The 27,341-nt window shown below is 36.2% G+C and overlaps 1 protein-coding gene across 2 annotated transcripts in view; it reads right to left on the bottom strand.

Moving 5' to 3' along the window:
* Window positions 1-27,341, bottom strand: part of LOC137029968 (phosphofurin acidic cluster sorting protein 1) — a 59,336-nt gene that overhangs the window by 19,827 nt on the left and 12,168 nt on the right. For both annotated transcript variants that reach the window (XM_067399827.1, XM_067399828.1), the window contains exons 2-8: window positions 2,471-2,558; window positions 1,934-2,023; window positions 1,724-1,849; window positions 1,496-1,640; window positions 1,288-1,376; window positions 490-567; window positions 93-152 (exon numbers count right to left, since the gene is read on the bottom strand). In XM_067399827.1, coding sequence (XP_067255928.1) covers window positions 93-152; window positions 490-567; window positions 1,288-1,376; window positions 1,496-1,640; window positions 1,724-1,849; window positions 1,934-2,023; window positions 2,471-2,558 — 676 coding nt within the window. The remainder of the gene's footprint in view (window positions 1-92; window positions 153-489; window positions 568-1,287; window positions 1,377-1,495; window positions 1,641-1,723; window positions 1,850-1,933; window positions 2,024-2,470; window positions 2,559-27,341) is intronic.

Below are 27,341 nucleotides of genomic sequence, written 5' to 3'. Positions count from 1 at the left end.
GAGTGAGAATGAAAGGAAATAATAAGGTTAGAGGGCAGATCAGGTGTGATCACAGTCATATTTCAGCAGGGATGGAAGGAACGAGACGTTACCTCATCTGACACCTTAAACCTCTTCAGCAGCGCCACAAACTTCTGCTTGATGTTGGGTTGCTGGAGAAATAAAAAAAACAATTAAATATTTATAACACAATTTAGACATAATACTGTGTAAAATCTGCCAGTGTAATGCTTGAATTCACTCATCTGTGCATGTAGTTAAAAAGAAAAACATTTCATGAAAAAAAGTAAAAGATAAAAAGTAGGAGATAAAACAGGTGATGTTTTTTTTTTTACTCTTTTAAAAAAAGATAAAATGCTACAAAAGTGGCTTCTTTAATGGTAATGGTGTGTTAACTTGAGCTCAGCAAGGTCATTCATATTCTTTAGCACAGTGATGCAGTGTGTGTGTGTGTGTGTGTGTGTGTGTATGTGTGTGTGTGTGTCTTACTCTCGTGATGGAGGCGTTGGAAGTAAGTTTGCGTCTGGGTTTCTTCTTCCTCACCTCATCCTCTTCATCATCCAGATACTGAGATACACACATACACACACACATTAAACACTCATTGTATCTGTGCATTCATCAGCTCTTGAACTGCTAATACATGCCACACTCTCTCACACACACACACACACACACACACACACACACACACACACACACACACACACACACACACACACACACACACACACACACACACACACACACACACACACACACACACACACACACACACACACACACAAAGACACATTTTTCAGAATGTTTTTTATGCAAATATTTATGTTTATAAAGGTATCTGCAAATTATGTGACGTTCTGGCTTGTTTACTATTAGTCTACGGAAATATGTCTAAACAGAAAAATGTTCAACATATTAGGGAATAAAGAAGCATTATTAGTAAAAAAAAAAGTGTGACGATATAAAAATATTTATTTAAAAATCTTTTTTTTTTATTTATTACAATTGATTAATAATATTGAATTTTTAAATTAATTTATTAAAATGTAAAAAAATATTTATTTAAAACAATTTTTATTGTTTTATTTATTTATTTATTATTATTAAAAATGTTTTATATTTTATGTATTAAAATGAATTTCTTAAAATATTTTAAATTTAAAAGTTATTTTTATTTTTTATTTTATAGTTATTATAGTATATTTATTCAATTTTAAAATATGTATTCAAAATTAATTAATTTATTAAAAATGAATTCATTGATTTAACACGCAGTTCACATACATGATGTACGGGATCGTCGCTGCCCTCCTGCTCAGATGAGTAACTCTCCTCCTCTTCCTCTGAGTAGTTATCGATATCTGGAGAACGATCTGAGCACAAGGAAACAATAGAGAGGTGTGTGTCAGAGAGAGAGAGAAAGAAGAATCCTGTAAAAGAGCAGTACACTGAACTCACAGATTACAGTCACATCAGTAAACTCCTCACTCACCATTCATCTTGGCTTTGGGTCCCTCGTGATCGATGGGCTGACTGGACAGAGAATAAACTCTGATCTCTGCCACCGGGACGGACACTTCTTTCAGCTGACTGTGCAAACCCAGAACCTGAGCGCCCTCCGTCGGGTGCTGCATCACCTGACAACACCAACAATCATCGATTAGCAAACCAACCAATGAAACACAAAGAGTTGCAGCTGAAATTATTTGCGTTGGTTTACCTCAGCCATGTTGATGAGGCCGAGCGCGAGGGTTTTGTAGCCCAGGATGGTTCTGTTCTTGTATCTCTTCCTCCTCTGCAGCATGATCTGAAGCTTGTTGGCGTCTCGTTTCAGGAAGTGAGGATACTGAGAAGCAACAACAACGTTTCTGAGTATTTGATTCAGGGGATATGGACATGATTCTGTAAGATAGATCTTTTGGTCACCCACCTGTAAGGAGAAGGTGAGCTGCAGGTCTGTTTCCGTTTGGCCGGTCGATGGCAACAGTATTTCATTGGAACGAAGGATTCGCTTTGAGCCCTGAGAGAGAAATAGAGAGCAAGAGGGGACAGATGGTGAATAAACATCATTAGACAGAGGGAAGCTTTTGGTCTTTAAAATCTACATAAGAATAATGATAACCTGGAAATGCTGGACATAAACAGAGAATGACAATGACAGGGAAGAGAAGATATTGTTGAATAAAGTCAATATTTTTGTTTTGTTTTTGCTTCATACATTAAGGTTGAACCACTGTAGTCACACTGACTATTTTTTAATAATGTCTTTATTACCTTTCTGGACCTTGAAAGTTGTTGTTAAATTGCTGTCTATTTAATCAAAAATATCTTTATTTGTGATCTGAAGATGAACGGGTGGTAATTGGGTGAGTTTTGATCAATTAAAGACAGAATTTTCATTTTTGGGTGAACTAAACCTTTAAGTTTCATGTTGAATTTAAGAAGAACAAGTGAACGAATAAAGCACCTGGAGTTTGACAGCGATGACCACGGATGTCAGATCTTTATCCAGCTCCTTCAGCATGACCAGCTTCTTCAGAGTCAGATTGAAGAGCCTGTGAACACACAATTCAAAAATGTATCAACAATATTGGACGGCAAATGAAACAGCGGCAAACGTGCAAGAGAGTCTATGAGAAACTGAATCCGTATCAATCAATTATAATGGGACTGATCTAGTTTTGTTGTGTTGTGAAGCACAGTTTTAACAGGAATAACAGCACATAAATTAACAGGTATGTCATTTTCGTCTTGTTTTGGAGGGTCAGGGAAGGTTAGTGAGTGAATTATTTAAAGCGGCTCCTGAAATAGTGGCTCTTCCAACAAGAGCTGCTGCCATACGGATCAATAGCAATTTAAAACAACTATTGACCAGATGACAATCATAAGACACATGCGTGCACACAACCTCAGGTGGACGACGTGCATTTTCACACATCAGCATTCAATGCACCATTTATTTTAATATCAATCATGGAATTGTGTGAATTTAGAGGTATTTGTTTAAATCTACACACCCTCAGTCTCTCAGCCATTTCAAAAGAATTCTCAATTCACGCAATCACTTACTTTTGAGTATGAAACAGATATTAAAAAGTGCAGAAAGGAAGTACAGAAAGAAAAATAAACAAAGACAAATTAACCCCGCAGTCTGAGGCTGATTTGGGGCCTGGAGAAGTTTTGACATGCCCTGACATTTGTGCTTTTTTCAGTTGTTCATAAACATATTAATGACAAAAGTGTCATTACACTGTATTCAGCACAAACTAGGCTACCATAATATGTGAGGAACATGTATGTACATGTTTGTGTTTTTGAAGGAATAACGTTTATGCGTGGTTATTGAAAAAAAACAAAAAACTTAAGTCACTGACTTACAAAAAATAATATTAAATCTGTGTTCAAAAGACTTCTGGGTATTGGAGGTTGTAGACTAGAGTTTTTGCTTCAAAATTATGTAAAAATTATGCTGACTACTCTTTCATGTAAAACAATAGAGAGATTTAAATTTTCTAAAACATCTTTGGTCAAGAAACACAGTATGTGTGGAGGCGTGAATCATCATGAATAATATGTGATTCTCATCCGAGAAGACAAAAGAATCACATAATAATGACCTGAAATGACTTGCATAATAATGAGCTCTTTCAGTCAGGTAGGCTGTGAAAAAATCCTCTGTGATCATGTGGTGTATATCAAACATACAGAAAAAAAAACAGCAATACTGTGAAATATTATTACAATTTAAAATAATGGTATTCTATTATATTCTTTAAAATATAGTGCATTTCTGTGATGCAAAGTGTCTGAACAATTATGTTACCTCTATGGCATTTCATATAGGCTTTTAGCTTAAAAGCATGCACATTTGGAGAAATATTGATGGATTCTCATATGTTTGTCAATTTTCTATACAGAGGAGTCATATTTATTCATGATTTATTGTCATTACTATTAGCACTGGATACTGTGTTTTCAATTCATACTTGCAGCCGGAGGGCGCTCTGTACACCTTTAGTCCACAAATGCCTGCTCAAGAAGAATAGGCAATCCAGGAACTAATTGAACTAACAGAGGCCAGAGATTGCTAACTATGGCTATTCAAAACACTTTTCAAGACAATAAATACACGATTGAGACGATGTATGCATGCATTGCCTCAGTATTTGCGTCTGAATAGCGCTCTCTCTTTGTGGGTGTGGCCCCATTAGCGGATAATGAGCTGAATCAAGGACTTCTGACATGGCTCTCTTTTCATACAGATTACATAAACAGAGAATAACTGATGTAAAGAATAACTCCCACTGGAGGGACTTTGTGCTTTGCAACTTTGCAGACCTTTTTCATGCTCAAACTGCAACATTACATTAAAAAACGTTGAATATGGGAAAAACATGAATGTCTCCTTTAAAGCTGCTGTCCACGATTTTTGGCCCTCTAGTGGTTAATAAACAGAACTGCACGCATCTTGCGGAGGAACATTCTAGCCGGAGCTACTTTTCTCCATGTGTGTCTATGGCGAGTCACGCAGTTACTATGATACTCTGCAGCGAGTCCTACCAGTCCGGTCTGAAATAGTCTGAATATAAACACTTATTATAAGTGTAACATAATGATTCAGGATAAGACAAAAACACGGTTTGGAAAATGGATTCATGTTGTATATTCTCATTATAACAAAAAAAGTTGCGGACTGCAGCTTTAAATATTTTTAATATTTAGATATTTATTATTTTATACTGTTATGAAGTAAAATCATTCTGTATGACATTCAAATGTGTCAAAATCAAAAGATCAAAATATGTTTTTATTTTAAAATTAAGTTAAATTATTTTTTGTTTGCATTAAGATGAAAGAGAAGAACTAGATCAACAGACAGTAGAGTATATGCAACAATACAGCATGACTTCAAGCACCTAATGAAGCCGCATGACTGCAGACCACTAAAATATGTCAAACACTCACAAAACAGATGATGCAATGCAACAGTAGTACACTAGACTGTTGACACTGCATTGCATGTTTACTTCAGTGAGGCATCATTTAGTATTTTTTTATCCAATTCAATCCATTATTCAATTAATTATATATTTATATTTACTTAAATATAAAATGCAATTATTCAAATGAAAATTATTCAATAAAAAACTATGTTATATATAAATAGTAAATATAACATAATGTATCATAATATATAAATATAATAAATATGATAAAAAGAGTTTCTCTCTAATATTTTGATATTCAAATTTCATCAAATTTAATTTTAACACAACATATTCTTTCAGTTGCTTTGAAGTTTACACATGAATTGAGTGAACATGAATTTTAAACATCACGCTTATGTTGGGTTTTTAAATATAAATTTGTTTAATATAATTGAATTGTTTTTAATATAAATGTATTATACACTGCCCTCACAGTTTGGAAACACCCCTGGCAAAGTGTGGTTTTGGATGATATCAGCATAAATCCTTATCATTTTTTGGTGCAAATACATTAAAGTAACTTGACATTATAATTGAAGACCAGCAATAACAATTTTAATTTTGATCACATAATAATGGCAATATACATGTCAAAGTCAGACATGCCCCTTTGCCAGCTATGATTCCTGGTTACTGGTTTAAACTTGGCCCAGGTTTGTAAAAGATTTTGGGGTCAGCACACCTTAATAGCTTCAACAATTGATTGCCAATTAAGTTTAGAATACAATGAACCAATTAGAACCCAGTTTAGGTCAGATAAGCTGCTAATGGTGGATATTTTGATGAAAAGAAAATTTTTCTATGTATAAACTGTTTATGTAATAAAATATGTTTTCGTAGCTTGTGTTGTCCCTTATCAGTGCAAAATTATCACAAATTAAAAAGGATTCATCCCAATATTGTCCAAAACCCCACTTTTCTAGGGCATTTCCAAACTTTTGGAGGGCAGTGTACTGTATGTGTAATAAAGAATGTGTATTCAACATTTATAATTAAGATTATTTTATGATCAATTTTTACCCAAAAAGAAATTCACCTGGGGTGCATGTTCTCAAAATGTTTATTGGAATATACCTTTCAAAAAATAACACGTTATATGAAATGTATTCAAACTGAAATAATATAGCTGGAGCTTTACCTGTATTCACCCTACTAATAGACAGTATTATTGCTTCAGTTCACTTGGCTGTAAAGCTGCACATGCAACACAAGCGCAACATAAAAACCAGTGATGCAGCATTTGGTCACACTTCACCACTACTCACTGGAAAAGCTACTGAATAATGTTGTTAGTTACGTTGCTACTTTTAGTCAGTCACTCCTCAACACTGACTTCAGCACACACTTAGGTCTAACACTCATCAGCCTCTGGTCATTATGCAACGCAAGCGAAATATTGTGACATCAGTGCTTAACAGGAAAGTCACAAGTATTCGTTGTGAAATGTACATTGCAAGAAAAGCAAAACCAACACAGCAACTGACAGCAGAGCAGAAAATCTCAGTGAAAACAGCATCCATGAAGGTTAAATCGTAGCCTCAGTTGACGTCACAAGTTCAAGAACAAAGACACAGTAACGGACGAATCGAAACTCAAGCTCAGTTACTCATCAGGATTTCAAGGCTTTTTAAAATGCTTGGACAGCAAACGCTGCTGCTAAACGCATGCTATACAAGCACGGAAAGCGAACAAGGCTTTTAGCACAATGTGCTTAAGTAAGAACACGAGCGCAGCCAACTAAATTAATATTAAAGACCGACATCAGCAGGGAATTAAAGACACGTTCGTTTCTGACAATGAGCATCAAGATAAACTCCTTGCATATTTAGCCGCTAGCTCCACATTAAACATGCTAAATAAAGACATTACACATATGAAACATACAGCAGATGGATGTGCATTTCAGCACAACACACTCAAACCTCTTACACGTGAACCACACTGAACATTCGAGCTGGTTTCTTTGATTAATAATAAATGAACCTAACCGCTTCAGTGTGTGTAGATTGAACTCTTTGCATCTACAGGATGCCACACCTTTCACACAAGTTTATCTTCCATAAATCAAGTTATTACAGCAATAAAGCTGAAGATAACAACTGCACGGGTTCATAAAGTTTAGATAGACAGCTACTGCAACCTTATGGTTATTAAAATCATATAAACACATAAACAGATGACATCTCATCTTAGATTAAAGTGTTTAACACTTCTAATGCACTTCTTATGACTTCTATTGTTCTTAAATGAAGATAAACAATAATTACACCTTAAACATTCTTAAAACATATATTGGCATTTTAGAATTAGAGGGGCATGAGAAATCAAATTTGCCTTGATCTTTTGATAAGTAAGACGTCTTTGTACCATTAAAACATCCTGCAAGTTTCATATCTTAAAACATCCTCCTCATTATAAACAAAGTGTTTATTTAATCAAGTCCCAAAAACGGCTCGTTTGGATATTGCGGGATATGGGGCGTCATGGTCGAAGTGATTCATGCTCCTGGATTAAAATTTCTGTCCAAAAACATAGTCCTAACCCTATCCTTAAACCTACCCATTACTTATCCCTAAAATCCGAGGGAAATAAGTGAATAAAAATGGTGTAGAAGCCCCTAACCCTGTTTGTAAGCCATGACATCATATACATTTGCATATAACTACCTCCAGAGCAAGACGCTGGCGAATAATTATACATCATTGCACCATAGGCCCCGCCCACCTTCGTTCAGTTGCTTAAAAGCTGACATTTGCCTATAGTGAATGTGAGAATCACGTCAAAAACAAACAGAACCCATTATAATCACTGACGCTGTCTACAGTGGATACAGTATACAGATGCGTCTTCAGTTTCTGACGTACTCCACACACACTGGCGTCTGCCAACAACAGGACAAATGGAAGAGTGAGAGAAGGTTGTCGGAGGATTATGTGTTTGTTCGGAGCATTTTGTTTTGTAAACGAGGCATAGTGGAATGGAGAGTTTGCAAAGATACTTGTTGAAAGATGAAGCAGCCAACTGTATTGGATCTGACAACAGCTGCATCACAAACTAAGTAAATTATTTCATAATGCTTTGTCTGTAAATTAAGGTTTTATCTGGATGTTTTCATTTGCATTTACATTCATTCAATTAGCAGACGCTTTTATCCAAAGCAACTTACAAGTGAGGAATACAATAAGAGAGTCATCGTGAAGAGGCAAATAGACACAAGAAGTGCTCACAATACAAGTTTCAGACCTTGCTTAAGAGTAGCATAAGCTAAAATAGGGAGGGATTGAAAGCATAGATTTTTTAAGTGATTAAGTGCTCTCGAAAGAGATGAGTTTTTAGCTGTCTTTTGAATATTGCCAGGGACTTTGCATTCCTGCATTTCACTTTACTCTCATCACGTGACCAGTGAACTGAGATTCATGCTGCAATGTGTGCAACTCTGCAGCTCGTGCTGGATGAGTAGAGCAGACGTTTACAATAGTTTACAATTGAAGCGACCGTTATCCAACTGAATTAAATGGTTTTTATTTCTATAAAAAAGCAAAACGGCAGTGGAAGCGATGCAGTGGTGAGCACCATAATGTAATGTAAATGTAGCAGTGGCATATGCTAATTTCACCCTCACACTCCGTTGTGGCGATATCGTGAGACAGCTTTTCACATCGACAAGAAATCTCGTCACATTTTAACATTGCAAGATCTCGACACGACATCTCGTCACACCCCTAGTGCTGCTTCATATTTTTGTGGAAACTGACACATTTTTATGGACTCTGTGATAAATAGAAAACATTTATTTGAAATAGAATTAGAAATATTTTGTAACATTATAAATGTCTTTACTGTCACTTTTGATCAATTTAATGCATCCTCGCTGAATAAAACTAAAGTATTAATTTCTTACAAAAAAATCTTGCTGACCTCAAACTTTTGAGCGCTAGTGTATGAATGTTCCGTCTCCAGCAGTCTGTCACTGAAGCTCCTCGAGGCCGAGCGTCTGTGGCCACACACATAGAGGTCAAAGCCCCGGCCTGTAAAACTAACAGCGGACGGTGGTTTGTCAAAACCCCTCTGCAGGGTGACAGTGTCCCTTCAGCTACAGACAACACATGCTATCAATCAAACGTAGCTGCCTTTGTGACATGAACGCCTAATCTCTGTGAGCGTGCATTTGCATGGCTTTGATTGGTTTGGAAACAATCTCAAGGGTGTGGAGACGAGATCTGATCGCTGTCTGGGTCAGTCATCAGATCTATGAATAACGCGCTTTAGAGGTATGTGAGACAGTTTTGCTCGCTGTCATAAGACATTAAAAGGAACAGCAAAGCAGTTGACAGAACAAAACTCACCGGAGGTTTTGGAGGAAGAAATGCGAAGCTTGTATTTTTGTTAATGCGCTCACAAACATTCTTCAATAATAATAGAAAACAAGAGCTGCACAGCTGTCCAAAAACGGCCTGCAGAAGTTGGACTACTTTTGTAGATGGAGAAAATTCAGGTAATGTATTATTGATGCAATTTAAAATAAATAATATATAAATAAATAGAGTAATAAATAAATAAGTCAGAAATAAATAAATAAATAATTGTATTAAAATAAATTGGTATTAAATAGAGTACAAAAGTTAATAAGCAATAAAAAAAATAAAACTCAGTAATAAATAAAACTCAGATAAATAAATAAATCCTTTAAAAGGCATGCACCAAATGTATTCCAATAGATTTGACTGAATATTGTAGATCAAAGTAATTTCAGAACACAAAGTCATGCTAGTGGTCATCAGCCTATAAATGAGGCCTAACAAAGCTTCTTAATGCCCTCCTGTAGTCAATAATTGTATCTCTTAAGTTAAAACTCATCTTTGATTACCAAAAGGACATTTAAACTTTTTTTCCTGTGAAAATAATCTCTTCATGCCTTAAAATAGCTTGAATGTCACTCTACACCCTTGCTTCATTTAATATACCTGGAACCATGAATATGCAAATGAGCCCCACCTTCACTTACACCAGCTCAAAGACCCACTCGGTCAACTTTACTATGGTAAATGCTGCACAATGGCAGTTGGATATACTGGTTTAATTCAGCTATATATGTTTGAACCAGAAACTGATTCAGAAGAAGAAGAAGTAGTAGTAGAGGAGTGAATTATACAGGCTCATCTACAAGTCAATGTATCAGAATGGTGATGGGTTTTATGTAATGCTCTCTACAACGGACACATAACGTAGTCAAGCCAAAGGGTAATCATATCAATTACTGTTATCAACAGCTAATAATGTGTTGCTAATATTACACAAAACTATGTTACCGTTCTTCATCTCAGAGTCAGATAGCTTCCTATTAAAGGTGCCCTAGAACATTTTTTCACAAAATGTAATATAAGTCTAAGGGGTCCCCTGAATGTGTCTGTGAAGTTTCAACTCAAAATACCCCATAGATTACAATTCACAAATATCATTAAATATATCATGATATCATGGATCATGTCAGTTATTATTGCTCCGTCTGCCATTTTTCACTATTGTCCTTGCTTGCTTACCTAGTCTGATGATTGGGGCGTACATATTAATGATCCCGACTATTACTTAACAGTCAGTGTTATGTTGAGATTCGTCTGTTCGGAGGTCTTTTAAACAATTGAGATTTACATAAGATGGACAACAAAATGTTGTTTGAGACTCACTGTATGTCATTTCCATGTACTGAACTCTTGTTATTCAACTATGCCGAGGTAAATTCAATTTTCAGTTCTACAGCAAAAAAATCTGCATCCTTAGAAACGCTTTAACATTAACAATTTAGAACGTCAGTGGAGAAAGGCATATAGCTCATCATAACATTATAATATACTCCCTTGATCTGTCTGCAGCATACTTAATGACTCATAGTTAATAATGCTTTTTTGAGACTGTCCTCAGTTTTAAGGAGAAAATACTCAGCAATGGTGTTGACTTGTGGATTTGCACATGGTTTGTCTTAAGCATATTAAAAACGTTTAAAAAAACGGATTTTTCACCACAGGGGGTCTTTAACATATTCTACTCACACACTAACACTCTTGTATGCACATCTGACCTTGCCGAAAAGTCAAAGAGGACACTTTATAAGTGTACAGATACACACACACACCTCCCCAGCTCCTCTCATTACATGACCGATTTTCCATGACCTTCAGTGCAAACACTAATGCTGGAAGGTGATTGGCTCTTTGTTGCCACACATCTGTTCGTGTTTTCACTCCCAGCGTCTCTCGAGTACCTGTCTTCCCTCAACACACGCTAACTGTCGCACTCTCTAGTCCTTTACAGACCTCAATCTTTCCCTTTCACAATTTCTCAGAGGGTTTAGCATTCTGTTGTTCTGTGCTTCAGTGTGTTTGCTAACAATCTAACAGTAATAATGATTAGTTTGTTCTAATGTCCTTGTCCTGAAATCAGCTTAATTATACAGGAGTCCTTAAAACTGACTAATCAACTACACATTCAGACAACCTACTGACTAGTTGATTTACTAAATACATAGTTTTGCACACCCTGTGTGCGGTTCAAGAGCTGTCTAAGCACTGCCAGTGTGTGATTTCGTATTTAAGTGACATTACGGCACATTAAAGCGCATCAGAGCAATAGATGCGCATGTATCAGCGGCGTTTCTCTGGCGCGGACCGGCCCGATTCAGACACAATTAAATGCACTCAAAGCAAACAAACTGAGTCGGTGCTGGATAAAGCCCAATCCATTAATCAGCCCAACGCAGCTGTCTGGAAGCTTTGGGAAGTTCTGGCTAATCCAAACAGCTCTTTTCCCTCGGCGAGCCGCAGCTTTGACGGCCGCCCAAAATCAGAATCAGTCACTCTCATCCGTTTGATCCTCCGCCGTGCCATTCATCAAAAACACATCAACAGCTCTCCAAACGCAAGCCTACAGCGAAGCGTTTAACCCCCGACTGTACGCTCCCCCGGGTGGATGTGACACGTCTACGTCAGCACCGCCACCTCCCACTCACATCCTGAACTCTGGGAAATATCTGCCATCGGCTCTCGTTTCCATGGGCCATTTGGTGTTTACTCAAACGCTTCCTGTTGCAACTGTGCCGAAACCCTCTAAAAACACGAGGATGTTCGAGGATGAGGCTAATTTGGAGCATCAACATCAACAGCACCCTGGGAAAATTCAAACGTTATTGCTAACACCCGGCAAACACAACAGATGCGAAACACCCAATCCCCATGTGGTCCCAGGAGCCTCTCATGAGTCCAAATTAGATGACAAATAACAAAGTACAGTGTCATTAGCGTGTGTTAACAACAGTGTTAGGGAACAACTAACCAAAACTAGCAACTCAATAGCATTTTCTAGCAGTGTGAAAAAAGTTCAGCTGTTTTCAGTGGCACTTTTCCAGTCACAAACAACTGTTTAACAGCAACAGTGTAGGGTGACAAAACACTTCACAGGTTTAGGCATATTTTTCTGCATATATGCAACTTTACTACAAAGTGAAATTATGCCATAATCAATCATCATTATTTAATCATTACATATATATAATGATTAAATAATGATGACTGGTTATGGAATAATATTTTATATATATATATATATATATATATATATATATATATATATATATATATATATATATATAATTTTTTTTTATAATATAAAATTTATAAAATATATTTTATGCCTTATGATTTCCACGATGCAGAAAACTCGGATGGAATCACGGAATCCAGTCATAAAAATGGAATGCAGTATATAACGCGGAATGTCGCGGAATTTGTCATTGTGATGAATGAATAAAAAGCAGGTCAGTGCACTTAAATAAAATTGCGATATAGACTAGTGTCCGTGAATATTAAACCGCAAATAGACTATTTAAATATATGAATCCAGCGTGGTTTCATTTACCTCACACACAGACGCGCATACATGTACGCACACAAACTGAAGCACGTGCGACGTTCGCGGTGTTTTCATCCTCTGTCACCTCACTATATGAGGAAATAAACGCATGAAATTCATCTCCAGAGCCGCTCTGAAAGTCACTTCATCAGCATTTAACTGCTTCGTTTGAGAAAACTATCGTCATAAACACAGAGAAACTCAAAGCTCTCGGCAACCCGTCAAAATAAAAGTTCGATTTAACTTGACAGAAACATATCAGTGTTGTACAGTAGAATTTAGATCAATTAATTTAATAATAAATTATTAAAACTATCTTTTTAAGGAATAATCTGTTTTTCTTCCATGTTTTAATTTTAACAGTAAAGCTCTGTTGTGCAGCACATTGTTTGAGAAAAAAAAGTTTAATTTTATGATTAAAAGATAAATTAAATTGTATGCGTTCATTTGATTGCTGGAAAAATTTAAATACGGAACAGAAAAAAGAAAAAGAAAAAAATTCATACAAATACTTTTTAATTAATAAATTGTTGTTTTTAAGAATTCAATTAATTAGACATGCTTTTTGATTATTAAAATTTAATTTATTCATTAAAATGGAGTCCAAAAACAAACAAAACAAAAAAAAAAAAAACTGAAAAAAATTGTAGTTGGGGAAAAATTAAACAGATTTCATAGGGCCCTAATTTTGTTAAATGCTTCTGTGTATCATTTAACTATAGAAATAATGGTGGTTTATTGTGTATAAATAATATTTAAAATGAAACAATAATAATAATAATTTTACTATTACAATTATAAAATCAATTTTATTTTATAAGTATAATTAGTTAAATTCTATATAAATATAAACTATATAAATGATGGTGCTTTATTTAGTATGCACCAGATAAATAAGATAAAAAATATATATATATATATATATATATATATAAAAATTAATTACATATATTTTTTAAATATACAAAATTATAAATAGATATGTAATAAATATTACAAATTACATATTTATTTAAATATGTAAAACATATAGTCCAAATAATCAAAATAATATCAAATAGCTTTCGAGAATCTTATAACTTGGAATGCAACCGTTTTAAAGTAGTGACCTCAACATTTGTCATGATGTTGGGAAATGACTACAGGCAGGAAATGGAGCTGTCAAAAAACAGAAGAGGCCAAAGACGACAGCACCGACTGACTCTCCCTTCCTCTGCGATTCTATTTTATCCTCTTTTTGATAGCCTTTCACTTCCTGTTCTGTGTCCTTCTCCTCACACACACAGAGCATGAGCTGCAAACAGCAAACGGCGGCATGTTATCCATCAGTCACACGGTCAGATTGACGCACGTTCATCTGCTGAGGGAATCTCATTAACATGTCCATTCACACTTCACCACAATAGAAATAAAATAAGGAAGTGTTCTACATAAAATATGTCTACTAATAAGTCTACTTTAGGACCATAAACGTTGTCCTGAAACAGAAAAGCTAGCAATAGATTTCCTTCCCTATTGTGACGTATATCTGAGTGAAAGTGCTTAACCCCCCCCCCCCAAAAAAAAACAAAAACAAATGTAGGGTGGGGCTTGATTTTTTCCATGGGGAATTGATTGGATGATTGTGGTTTGATATTAGTGGATCTCATGTGAGTGACAGGTTGCCCCGCCCTCGTACCAGTAAATGCGTCATCAGAGAAGAAAATGGGTGAGCAGCAAGAGGCAGGGGAAGTTACTTTGATTTAAGATTACAAGGCATGTGGTTTTAATACTTAACAAGAATTGCCCATTTTGATTTCATGGGGACTTTAAATGTCATATAAAAAAGCAAACTGTCTCTGCAAGACTAAATCTCTGCATTCACCACAACAATCACCGACCAATCAGCTTGCTCAGACAGACTGCAGACAGCCAATCGTCTGGCATACCTGACGTCGTAGACAGCTATTCAGTGTGTGTCATGAGTGAAGCTTCGCCCTGAGACACAAATCATCTCTAGTTGTCTTTCAAACAAAGAATTCAAACAAAAACAAAAAATTGAAGCCCCATAAATCAAGTGTGATCTAACGACAATATTATGTGTGCGCGTAATATATGCATGCAGATATAATAAACATAAATGCATAGCTGAATGAATCATTTCAAAGCTTTATCCTCATCAGCCTTACAGATGAGAAAGTGTGTGTGTTTAAGAACCAGAGTGAGAGTGTGTGATTAGTATGCAGGTCACATACTTGCACAGACACAGAGAAACTGCAGGACCATAACACACCGCCAATGCTAAAAACACACACACACACACGCTGGGACTTTCCATTGACTTCTTTCATTGTTGTACTGAGCCAATGACAGCTTCTATCCTCTAATCCTACACCTAAATCCAACAGTCAGACAAACCTTTATCATATCATATCAGCTTATAAGTCATCTAAGACTTTTGGCTGGTCTACACAACACAGGCAAACCCGACACACACACACACACACACACACACACACACACACAGAGCTGATTAGAAATGAAAGCAGATGTGATTAGCTGATCCAGACAGTGTCTGTTGTGTCCTAAAGAGTAAAAACAAAGGTAACGTTTAGGCAAAAACAATTCAATGTACCACAATCTGACATCACACATTCAATGATTACAGAATTTAAAGAGGACCTATTATGGCCCTTTCACAAGATGTAATATAAGTCTCTGGTGTCCCCAGAATGTGTCTGTGAAGTTTCAGCTCAAAATACCCCACAGATCATTTATTATAGCTTGTCAAATATGCCCCTATTTGAGTGTGAGCAAAAACAAGTCGTTTTTGTGTGTCCCTTTCAATGCAAATGAGCTGCTGCTCCTGGCCTACTTTGCAGAAGAGGGAGGAGCTTTAACAGCTTGAACTTTGGTTGCTCAACAGCAACAAAGCTGGAGAATCTCACGCAGCCAAAACGAGGGTTGTCGGTAACAGTGTTCAGCCTTACATTGAGTCAGACATTGATGGAGAGACTCAGGAAGAAGTTAAAACATTTAGAATTAATCTGGACGTTTCTGAATGGTTAGTGGATAAATTTATGTAGTTGCTGTGGAGTTGATTCAATTCATCGACTAGCATCTGCCGTCATGTTAATTTTTGTGCAAATGCAGTGTTGAATTGACCCTCATTTGTGAAACAGTCTGGCATAAATGAAGGCATGGTAACAAAACTTACTACAAAAACTCTTCCGCTTCTCTAAAGCAGCCCAACATGGCCTCACTCCCTTTGTTGCATGTTCTCTGGGGCGGGGTTTATGCAAATTTTAGAGTTAGTGATGTCACCAACCTGGGAAGAAACTTGTTGTAGGCCCTACCAGCCATCTGATGTAGTCTTAAACAGCAAATTCTTTAAAAGAAAATATCTCCCTTTGCATTGAACTTTGAGTGTTGTAACTTTGCAGAGGTTGTTTATGCTCAAACAGCAACATTACAAACAAAAAAAGGAAATCATAATCAACCACCCCTTTAATTAATCAACTGATTAAAAACTCCCAGTGTGTAGCAGAGACATTCTCAGATTATAGAGGTGCTCTGACTGCAAGCTGAGCATGATTTTTTTTAATGATTCATATAAAGAAAGGTATTTTAAAAGAATATAGCAGTTTAAAATTTGTTGCTTAAACAGAGTTCACCCAAAATTTAAAATTCTGTCATCATTTACTCACCCTTATATGTCACAAACAGTATGACTTAATTTCTTCTGTGGAACACAAAAGAATAAAATTCAGAAAAATGTTTTTATTTATTTATTTTTTGTCTCGACAATGAAAGTCAAAGGGGTCCAATGTTGTTTGGACCCGAATGTTGTTCAAAATATCTTCTTTTGTGTTTCGTAAAAGAAAGTCACAGTAAAAGAAAGGTCATAAAGCAGAGTAAATGATGACAGGATTTTTGTGTATGATTTTTGTGTGATTTAGGATCAATACTAATAGCTGGTGTCATAGTGAAGAGAAAATTTGGTTATTGAGCCAAACATATTGTGTTTGTGTGCGAGAGATCCAATTTCTTTTTTAATACAGACTGAATTGATCCGCCTCCTCCTCATTACCACTTTAGCTCTGAGCTGATGTTCCACACACACACACACACACACACACACACACAAATTAATTAAACCATGGTAAACGATTGATCAGCATCACTGAATCCATCACTCAGGAACGAGGAGACACATGATGTCAAACGAGATTTCATGAACATGATTTTCACATCAGAAACGATCAGACAGACAATTAAGCTGCTCAAACTGCGCCTGAAATGCACACCTGTGCTTTGAGTTACCCATGAGTCATTTCTCAGGTAGATTTAAGGTAGATAGAAAGTCTTTCCACATTCTTAACACACATTCCTGCTCTCATTGAGCATGATTCATCAGGGCATGTTATTCTGAAAAACAAATCTTAGTCTTGGAGACGTTAGTTAGATGAAAATCATGTTTTTAAGAGATTTAAATTTGTATTTTAGGACAAATATAAATTCCAAAACAAAAATAATAGTTAAATATACACAAATATAGAAAACAGTCAGTGAAATATTTGAAATGAGAGTTGTTAACATGTGGGAATGTCATGGTGAGGAGATTTTCACAACGGTAAATAAACGCCTATAAGCCTATAAAAAATCAGAAGTAAAAATCCTGCTTTTAGAAAGTCCTGCACTGATATTATAAAGGCCTTCAATCACAAATGAATCGTGTCTTTAAAATAAAGTCAACAGTAATATTTCAACATCAGAAGATTTCATCAAGCAGTGAACAGGATGTGATGTAACGGAAGATTAAGTATCTAATGAATCTGTCATTCATTTTGCCACTTCCTCTTCCTGTCATCCCGTGCCACTTTCTGTCATATCATGTGCTGATGGGCTGATCTGAGATCTGAGAATTTCAACTGCACCAACATGTTAACATCCAGTTCACACTGAACAACAGTCAAATGCCCTCCTGTTGTGTCCGACTGAAAGTCACATGGGTTTATAACGACATGAGGTCGAGTTAATGATGCTGACAGAATTTACATGACGGCTGAAGTCTTGACCCCCATCAACATCATGCGATGCTCAGGGTAGGTCTGAGATCAGTGGTTAGTGGTTCAATCATGTCTAAATGACTTCGATTGAAGTGTCTGCGAAGGGTTCGGGTGAAGGTGACACCCAGAGCTCGGCTGATTGGACAAGAATCACTCTAGTGTGTGTGTGTGTGTGTGTGTGTGTGTGTGTGTGTGTGTGTGTGTGTGTGTGTGTGTGTGTGTGTGTGTGTGTGTGTGTGTGTGTGTGTGTGTGTGTGTGTGTGTGTGTGGCCCCATGGGACCAATCAAATGATTCTTCAATTTAGTCATCATGCTGTGAAGACAATAGGCCTTCAGCCGACCCCTGTGGAGAACGGCGTGTATGAGAGAGATAGACTTGGTTTGTTTACATTTAATTTATATGTGTGTGTGTGTGCGCGTGCGTGCATGTTTTTGCAAAAAGTAGTGGTTGAGGCAAGCAAATCTGGCCACGAAATTAATCTCTCTTCATTTGAGGTACACTATTACTTTTCAAAGCCATCAGAATTACAATTTTTTGTAAATAAAAATTACACTGAAGGAAAGACTTGAGCGTGCAGGACTCTTTTCACTTGGGGCAGGAAGCAACCACCCAAAATGCCCTACCAACACCCAAAACACTCCAGCAACCCCCAAAACCCCCAAGCAACCACCCAAAACACTCTAGCAACTCCCTAGCAACCCCCCAAAAACACCCAAGCAACCCCCAAAACACTTGAGCAACCACCCAAAACACCCCATCAACCCCCAAAAAACCCTAGCAACCCTCTAGCAACCCCCAAAACACTCTAGCAACCCCCAAAACACTCTAGCAACCCTCTAATAACCCCCCAAACACACTAGCAACCCCAAAAAACATTCAAGCAACCCCCAAAACACACTAGCAACCCCCAAAACACTCTAGCAACCTCCTAGCAACCCCCAAAACACTCGACAAACCACCCAAAACACCCTAACAACCCCCAAAACACGCGAGCAACCACCAAAAACATTCTAGCAACCCCTAAAACACTCGAGCAACCACTCAAAACACTCTAGCCACCACCTTGCAAAGCTGAGGAGTTCTTTTTTGACTACTAAAGGAAAGATGGAGAATTGTTTGGTGCTGCAGAGATTACACTTCACCTTCAATAAACAAACTAACCAAAAAAAAACAAAAAAAAACATCAAAGATCTCATTTTCTGATCCACCTGATGTCCTGCATCCCTCCTTATTGTATTTTCCAAACACGATCTCTCATTCTCTGTCTCATGGTGAGTCTGTCCAACCTAATAAAGCCGCTGGCCGCAATCTAGTCTGCAATGCCGTCTCTCTCCCTCTCTCTCTCTCTCTCTCTCATCCTGTCTCTCTCCTGACACTTTTCTGAAGGGCTGCAACTCGTACTCAACTCCGCCTACTACTTCTTTGTAGAGAAGTGTGCTGAGCTTCATCTGAGCAAAAACATTTTCCTGTCTGTGTGTGACACTCCCCCATGTCTCTGCCCTCGCACTTTCACAACCGCATACTTTTACTCAGCCACAGAAAAACATGCACACACACGCACAAACACGAGCACCTACATTACATACCACAACACACCAGCAGAGTCTTCCTGCTGTAACACTAGCATTCACAAGTTTAGGGTCAGTAATGTACCGTGAGTTGCCATTATTTTGCTAGCCCTGAAAAGGAAAATGTTAACTGCTGGCATCTTTGTGTTCTTCAAGCCATCTTGGATATTTTCATAAGGATAATGAAGATTTCTATAGATATTAGGGATGTAACAGTATATGTATTAGTCCCAAACAGTCACGGTACGGACATTACGGTTATGGACATACATTACATTATGGTTCGTTGCATACAGTCAAACGATGAATACAGTCAGTCACAGGCTATCCACACTCCAATCTAGACGGGGCGCACACGGTAATACAACACTGTTTCGTACCAGTAAAAAGCACAGAAGAAGAAAAGAAGTTCGATCAATGTGTTTACATGTAATCTCTCAATCAGTGTTTCAACTGTGGAAAGACATTAAGAGAATGACATCTCACATAGCATTACATTTACCTCAGGTAAGTCATTTAGTGTCCACAGCATGTTAGTTAGAAAATTAACTTTATAATTAGATTTAGAAGTTAATGCAAAACCTGCTTTATGTGCAATTTACATGTTTTTTTTTATTTATTTGAGTGTTGATTATTATATCTAAAAATAAATAGCAACTAATTTAATAGTTTGGGCTCTGTTGTTAATTGTAACTTTTAATATTAAGTGCAACAGTAATTTGCAAGAAAGGCCTCTCTGTATAAAGTTTACAGCATTAGCCAAGATAAATTTATTAATTATAATCCAATTTATTTAAACAGAGACAAATTTGTAAAAAAAAAAAAACACATTGTTTAATATAAAAAGAAAAAAGCAACTTCATGTTTAGTTTTCTACCCCCTGCAGTATACCGAACCTGTACCGAACCACACCGATCTGTGACTTCATGTTTGCGTACTGTTACACACCTAATAGATATCACTATCGTAAATTATTTTGCCATGGTAATCGTGTAGAGAAAAATCTGATATTGTGACAGCCCTATACTAAACCTAAATAACTAAAAACTAATTTTAAAAAAAGTATATATGACCCACCCATGACCATTTTGATTTTTGAGTTTTTGAAATAGTGGTTACCTGTTATATTTTTCTTGAAAAATGCATAATAACAACATACAGACAAACAAAAGAAGGATAATTAATGTGGGATGACTTTTCAGTTCACATCCTAAATGAAGACAAATGCTGTTGAAATGATTTTTTTTCCAGATCTCTGAACTGTAAACATGGAAATTACAATAACTAAGAGAAACCTGAGTGCATTTTTATAAACAGAAGTCTGAATATTGCCTTAGCAATGCCTTGTCTGTGAATTTAAACAGACACAGTTCAGTAAATAGATTGAAGGTTAATCTGAAGAGGGTAACACTTTACAATAAGCTTCAGTAGTTAACATTAGTTAACTACATTAGTTAACATGAACAAATGAACTACACTTCTACAGCATTTATTAATCTTTGTTAATGTTAATTTCAACATTTACTAATACACTATTAAAATATTAACATTAGTGAACTGTGAACTAACATGAACAAACAATGAACAACTATTTTCATTAACTAACATTAACAAAGATTAGTAAATTCAGTAACAAATGTATTGCTCATAGTTATTTCATGTTAGTTAATACATTAACTAATGAACCTTATTGTAAAGTGTTACCCTGAAGAGAGATTTGAAGTTTAAAGTGATGAAGGCCTTGTTAGCTTCATTGCTAAGGTGTTTTGGGTGTTTCTAGGATTTTCTGGGTGGTTGATGGGCTGTTGCTAGTGTATGAACAAGTGATGAACTGAAATTTCAGAAAAACGAAAAAGTTTTGGATGGCTGAAATTATTGACAGAAACAGTGACATTTAATTAGCATTTCTTCGATGGCATGTTTTGACAGTGTCAGTATCTATTTAATTCACGTTGATAAACTACAACATGTAAACATGTCAGCTGGGTTGACTAAACCGACTTCTTGTTTTTAATCAATCCTTATTTTGATGAACCAAGCTCTTTTAGTCTTTTTCAGTTGATGTGTGAACAAGTTTTTACTACAGTCACTGTTTAAATGTTTATATTTCAACAATGAATTGGAGTATAAATATAATTATGTTGAATCATTGATATAAAAACCACCTATGTGAAATTTAAATGCTTATAAACATTTCATTATTTTTGGTAAAAAATTAATTTCGGTATGAATGTACAAACAGAAAAAATAATACTAATAGCCAACATAACACATTTTATAATCACCAATTATATAGGATTTGACCAAAGTAATGATTTTGTTAGTGAAACTGGTAAATCTGAACAGGTTGACAGAAGACAAGACATCACCTGCAGTCTCCATGACACCTGCTCCTGTTTTTGCCAAACCTGGCAGAGTTCTGATGCCAAGATGATACACACCTTAACAGACACTATCGGTGACTGCACTGATGCAATCACGGGAAATTTATTTATTCATCATTTAATGATATATCAGCAAAGTCAAGTGTAATACATTTAAAATAATCATAATAACAACAACAATATTTCAGTTAACTGAACAGAATAATTTTACAATGTTATCTCTACAAGCTTGGGGTGGGTGATATGACCGAAATCTTATATCACGATATGAGTGATTTTATTTCATGATAATGATATATCTCATGATATAGTTATTTTTGCTTTAAATAAATTTATGAGATCAAAATTTGAGAACATTGACATTTCATAAATCTTATCACCAATTTCAATACCACACACATACACACAAAATAATACTAGCCTAACATAAAAAAAAAAAAAAAAAAAAAAAACTCAAGCTGATTGAAGACAAGTTAGTGATAAAATAGGAACAAAGAAACTAATTACAAGCAATGGGACAAAAAAGACAGCTGAAGTAGACCTACCCAACAAACTTCAAGCACTAGAAATAAAAAAAAACTGCAATAAAACAAAGATACAAATGAAACAGACCTACCTGAAAAAACTAGGCCTATAGAAATTGGCTACATAAATTGTATAAAAAGTGATAAAGTCAATTGAGATTGATTGATTAATGTTAATGACACAAATGCCAGCAGGAATATTTAGGCTTTTACAAGAAAAAACTATGAATTATTGTGGTGGTTATCGGTATATTTTATGGTAAAAAGGCAGATTTTTGTAGGTATATTATATCACTTAAAGCTTAAAGTTTTGCCTCTTTGTCGCCATCTCTGTTTAAAACCTGCAACTGCAGTTGTTTGTGGAATTATCATCTTTACGTGCATTGTGCCTCATTGTGCTCCTCATCGCGGATGAATCTAATGTTTGCTGTCAGTCACCACATGGTGTGGATACTGTACTTCGGAATCACAGATTGTAGTGTTGGAAATGTGACCAAAATAAGAATTTTCCCTGGAAAATCTTCATCTGAACAAGTAAGTAATGTCTGCCACTTTTGTTCTGACCAACTGAGAAAAAAAGCATTACAATAAATCGCGCTGCCAATGGTGATTAAATCTAACAATCGCTCAACTCCGATCACTTCAAACCGTGCAAATTACTATTATTGTTATACTTTGTTCTTAAATTGTTAACGTTAACAACATTAGCATTGCACAACTATGTGTATCAGCGTTACCTGTAGATTTCAATTTCTGTAGCCACTCCAAAGTCCGAAGTCTTTTGCTTTTGACTACGGGTGAATCTCTCTTGGATCTTTCTGGATTACAATCTACCATCAAAATGATAAGTTTAATTATTGCAGCTGCTGTGAGAAAAGTCTATAAATGATCCGCCTCACATGCGATATAGCCTACTAGCTGGGACTCGTTCTTTATGTAAACAGACGGCTGCAAGCTCAAATTTCCCGCGGAAACTTACCAGTACCACCCATATTAGAAAAGATTATTACAAGTTTACCGTTGTGAATCGAGCTAAGGTAAGGAGATAGTTTTGAACACTGGCTGGTTATGTACTTGCTCAAAGTATAATGTTCGCTACGTCAGAATTTATTCGGTAAATGTGTTTCTATCTCCCATTATTGGCATGAAGTCTTTTTCGCACAAGTTAAAAACCACCTCAAGCAAGTGTACTTTTTTGTGAATTAAAGGATTTCTTCCCGAAATTTCTGATGCGATCCTTTAAAAACATTCCATTCTATAGTGTTTTCCGAAACACTTTAGACACTATATACTGTTTATTTTCATTGTTTCTTCTTGCTGTTAATGGGGTTTTCAATTATGTGTGCTGAAACTGGATGCACGCGTACACACACACACACACACACACACACACACACACACACACACACAAAGACGTGCTGAACGTGATAAACGTTGTTCAGTGACATGTACAGAAATATGCAGTCATACGTGAGTAAACAAGCCAACATAAAGAGCCAGAGGAATGGGGGCAGTGAACACACATGCGCACACACGCAAGAACACAATATAACAGGCTAAAATTAAACCGTAAAAGTAGGTGGGCAAACACAAACATACACAAGTACAACTGACATTTGGCTCGTTCAGTTCTTAATGGATGCAGTACAATAGACCCGTGGCTTTCGCCCAGTGCAAAATCCGTTTTGACAAAGCTTTCCATTACTCCGTACTCTCCTCAGTAATAACCCTCCTTCCATCTTCGACACGCTCGCGGGAAGGACAAGTCTGTTCCTTCACGTCCTCTGTGGCGATCCGCTCACAAGTCAAGCTCATCTCCCCAGACATGCTAACAACCCTTGGGCAATGTTCAGATCACACAGACACACACCGCTTTTGCTCACTTTAACAGACACACACACACTTCAAATGGGGTTAGTCCAGTCTTTGGCCCCATTAGCCACTCCTGCATCGTCCTGCCACCAAAGTTAACTTTACTGTGTGTGTTAAAGTTAATGCCTGATGTGATGAACTTAAAGTCTGCATAGTTTTATTCAATCAATTGGACCATGGCTTAAAGATTAGTGTCGAGTAATTTTAAGGTGGATCAAAATCACAAAATTAAAATATTAAAAAGCCTTTTTTTTTTTTCAACTGGCTATTTCATGGTGGAAGACATTTAATGAAAGGGAATTTCTACATTATTAAACATGTAATGCTTGTAAGTTTCACTTCTGGTTGTAAACACCCCACTCAGGCTAAACTAATGTAATCTTCAGAGATGATGACACAAGCTGCTGTGACTCTGTGACCTTTCTGAGGGAACTGTTCTGGACAGATAAGAGACACGAGTACGTCATGGAACTCCCACACGCAGTGGGACGTCCCGGACGCTGAACACACTTTCAAAACAACCTGTGATATCCATCAAACACTCTCTCAGCTTTCATTTTCAGTGCTTGAACTTGAAACGGACTTGGTAATTAAGTAGATATTTTGAATAATGTGGGTATTCAAACCGCAGCTGGTTCCCCTTGACTTCCATAATATGAATAAAAAATACTGTGGAAGTCAATAGGGACCAGAAATTGTTTGGTTACCAACATTCTTCAGAATATCTTCTTTTAAAGGGATAGTTCACCCAAAAATGAAAATTTGATGTTTATCTGCTTACCCCCAGCGCATCCAAGATGTAGGTGACTTTGTTTCTTCAGTCGAACACAAATTATGATTTTTAACCCCAACCGTTGCCATCTGTCAGTCTTATAATAAGAGTGGACGGGAACTCGAACAGACTGACAGATGGCAGCGGTTGGAGTTAAAAATCATTTGTGTTCGACTAAAGAAACAAAGTCACCTACATCTTGGATGCACTGGGGAGATAAACATCAAATTTTCATTTTTGGGTGAACTATCCCTTTAAGTTGCACAGAACAAAGAAACAGGTTTAGTCAGAACAACTTGGAGGTGAATAAATGAAATTTTTGTTGAACTATGAACTAAGGAATGATATATTCTTTGCGAAACTATGTTGTTGTTTTTTTGTTGCTAATATAGTGTTGTTATTGAAACTATTAACTGAAACTAAAACTATTGAAAATGTTTTTTGGAACTAAACTAAACTAAACAAAAATAAAATATATATATTATTTGACGAAAAACTTCTGGCAACTAACTGAAATAAATAAGTTTAAGTACTAAAATGACTAAAACTTAAATAAAAATAAATTATAAATAGTAACAAAAAAATTTAAATAGTGGAAAAAATATATAAAAAGTATTAAAAAACTAAAATGAAAATGAAACCTGAAAATAGAAGCTAATTTAATATTAATAAATACAATATAAAAATAATACTCTAAAATCTATAATAAATTAAAAATGAAATATATTTTTATTATTTTGATATTACATATTACAAAGCTCATGGAAAGTTGTAAACGGTCCTTGGGACCAATATTGATTCAATCACAACCCCAAAATCATCAGCGAGTGTATAACAGAGATATATGAATTAATAATTTTGTCCATCCTGTTATGCAACAAGTTTAACACTGATCAATTTAAAGAGATGGATAAACTGACACCAGATGTGACACTCATCCACTGACACACACACACACACACACACTGTGGCATACTGGCCTCATTAAAACTATTAGCTGCTAATGATGTAAAGACCGTTAATCTTATTTGGAGATGAGATGGAAATGCAATGAAGTACATATGGAGAGCGTATGTTTCTCCATTATTACTACGGTTCATTAATGAGCCATATTTCACTTGACGGCAACAGTCTGGCAACCACCCACAACTTTTTTGCACTTGGGAACCTAGCTACTAGCAAAATCTAGTTACTGTATAAATATTATTCTAACTTTATTTAAATATATCTTTATCAAGTATTATGTTCATTTTACCTGTTGTCATTTTCCTTAATTTACATGCACAAAATCTTGGTGCGCCGTTGTGCTGCTGTACAAATGCTTTGGCGATATGAATGCATTAAACCAAAAGCACAGAGGTTTGCTTTCTTCTTCCACAGAAACGTGCTGATGTCCGGCTGTGAAGAATGTGGCTTCACAGAAACAATCACAAACATTCAGTGATGCTCAACTGCAACAGCAGCTGAGACATGCCTGAGAAAAAAGGGTGTGGAGAATGACACGAACACCAACACGCCGATTACATGCATTCAAATGCACGTTTATACACATATATGACACATGACATTGTTATTCGACCGTATTCTAATCTGAGAGACTGAAAGTTAATCAGAGTAATGACATCATCACTGGAGCTGAAAGACGTCCACACGTTTATGAATGATGATGTCATAATCTCAAGCCATTTCCTGTGACTCACTATTTCCAGATGCAAACATATGACAGGAAATACAATAAAATAGTTTTCCAAACAATTATATATCAGTGCTGTTAATTAATAACATCTAAAATAAAAGTTTGTAATATACATACACACTCACCTAAAGGATTATTAGGAACCCCATACTAATACTGTGTTTGACCCCCTTTCGCCTTCAGAACTGCCTTAATTCTACATGGCATTGATTCAACAAGGTGCTGAAAGCATTCTTTAGAAATGTTGGCCCATATTGATAGGATAGCATCTTGTAGTTGATTGAGATTTGTGGGATGCACATCTAGGGCACGAAGCTCCCGTTCCACCACATCCCAAAGATGCTTTATTGGGTTGAGATCTGGTGACTGTGGGGGCCATTTTAGTACAGTGAACTCATTGTCATGTTCAAGAAACCAATTTGAAATGATTCAAGCTTTGTGACATGGTGCATTATCCTGCTGGAAGTAGCCATCAGAGGATGGGTACATGGTGGTCATAAAGGGATGGACATGGTCAGAAACAATGCTCAGGTAGGCCGTGGCATTTAAACGATGCCCAATTGGCACTAAGGGGCCTAAAGTG

Source organism: Chanodichthys erythropterus, chromosome 11 (assembly GCF_024489055.1).
Source record: "Chanodichthys erythropterus isolate Z2021 chromosome 11, ASM2448905v1, whole genome shotgun sequence".
Classification (NCBI taxonomy): Eukaryota; Metazoa; Chordata; class Actinopteri; order Cypriniformes; family Xenocyprididae; genus Chanodichthys; species Chanodichthys erythropterus.
The sequence above is the reverse complement of the archived record's forward strand: the minus strand, read 5'-3'. Positions and strand labels throughout refer to the sequence as shown.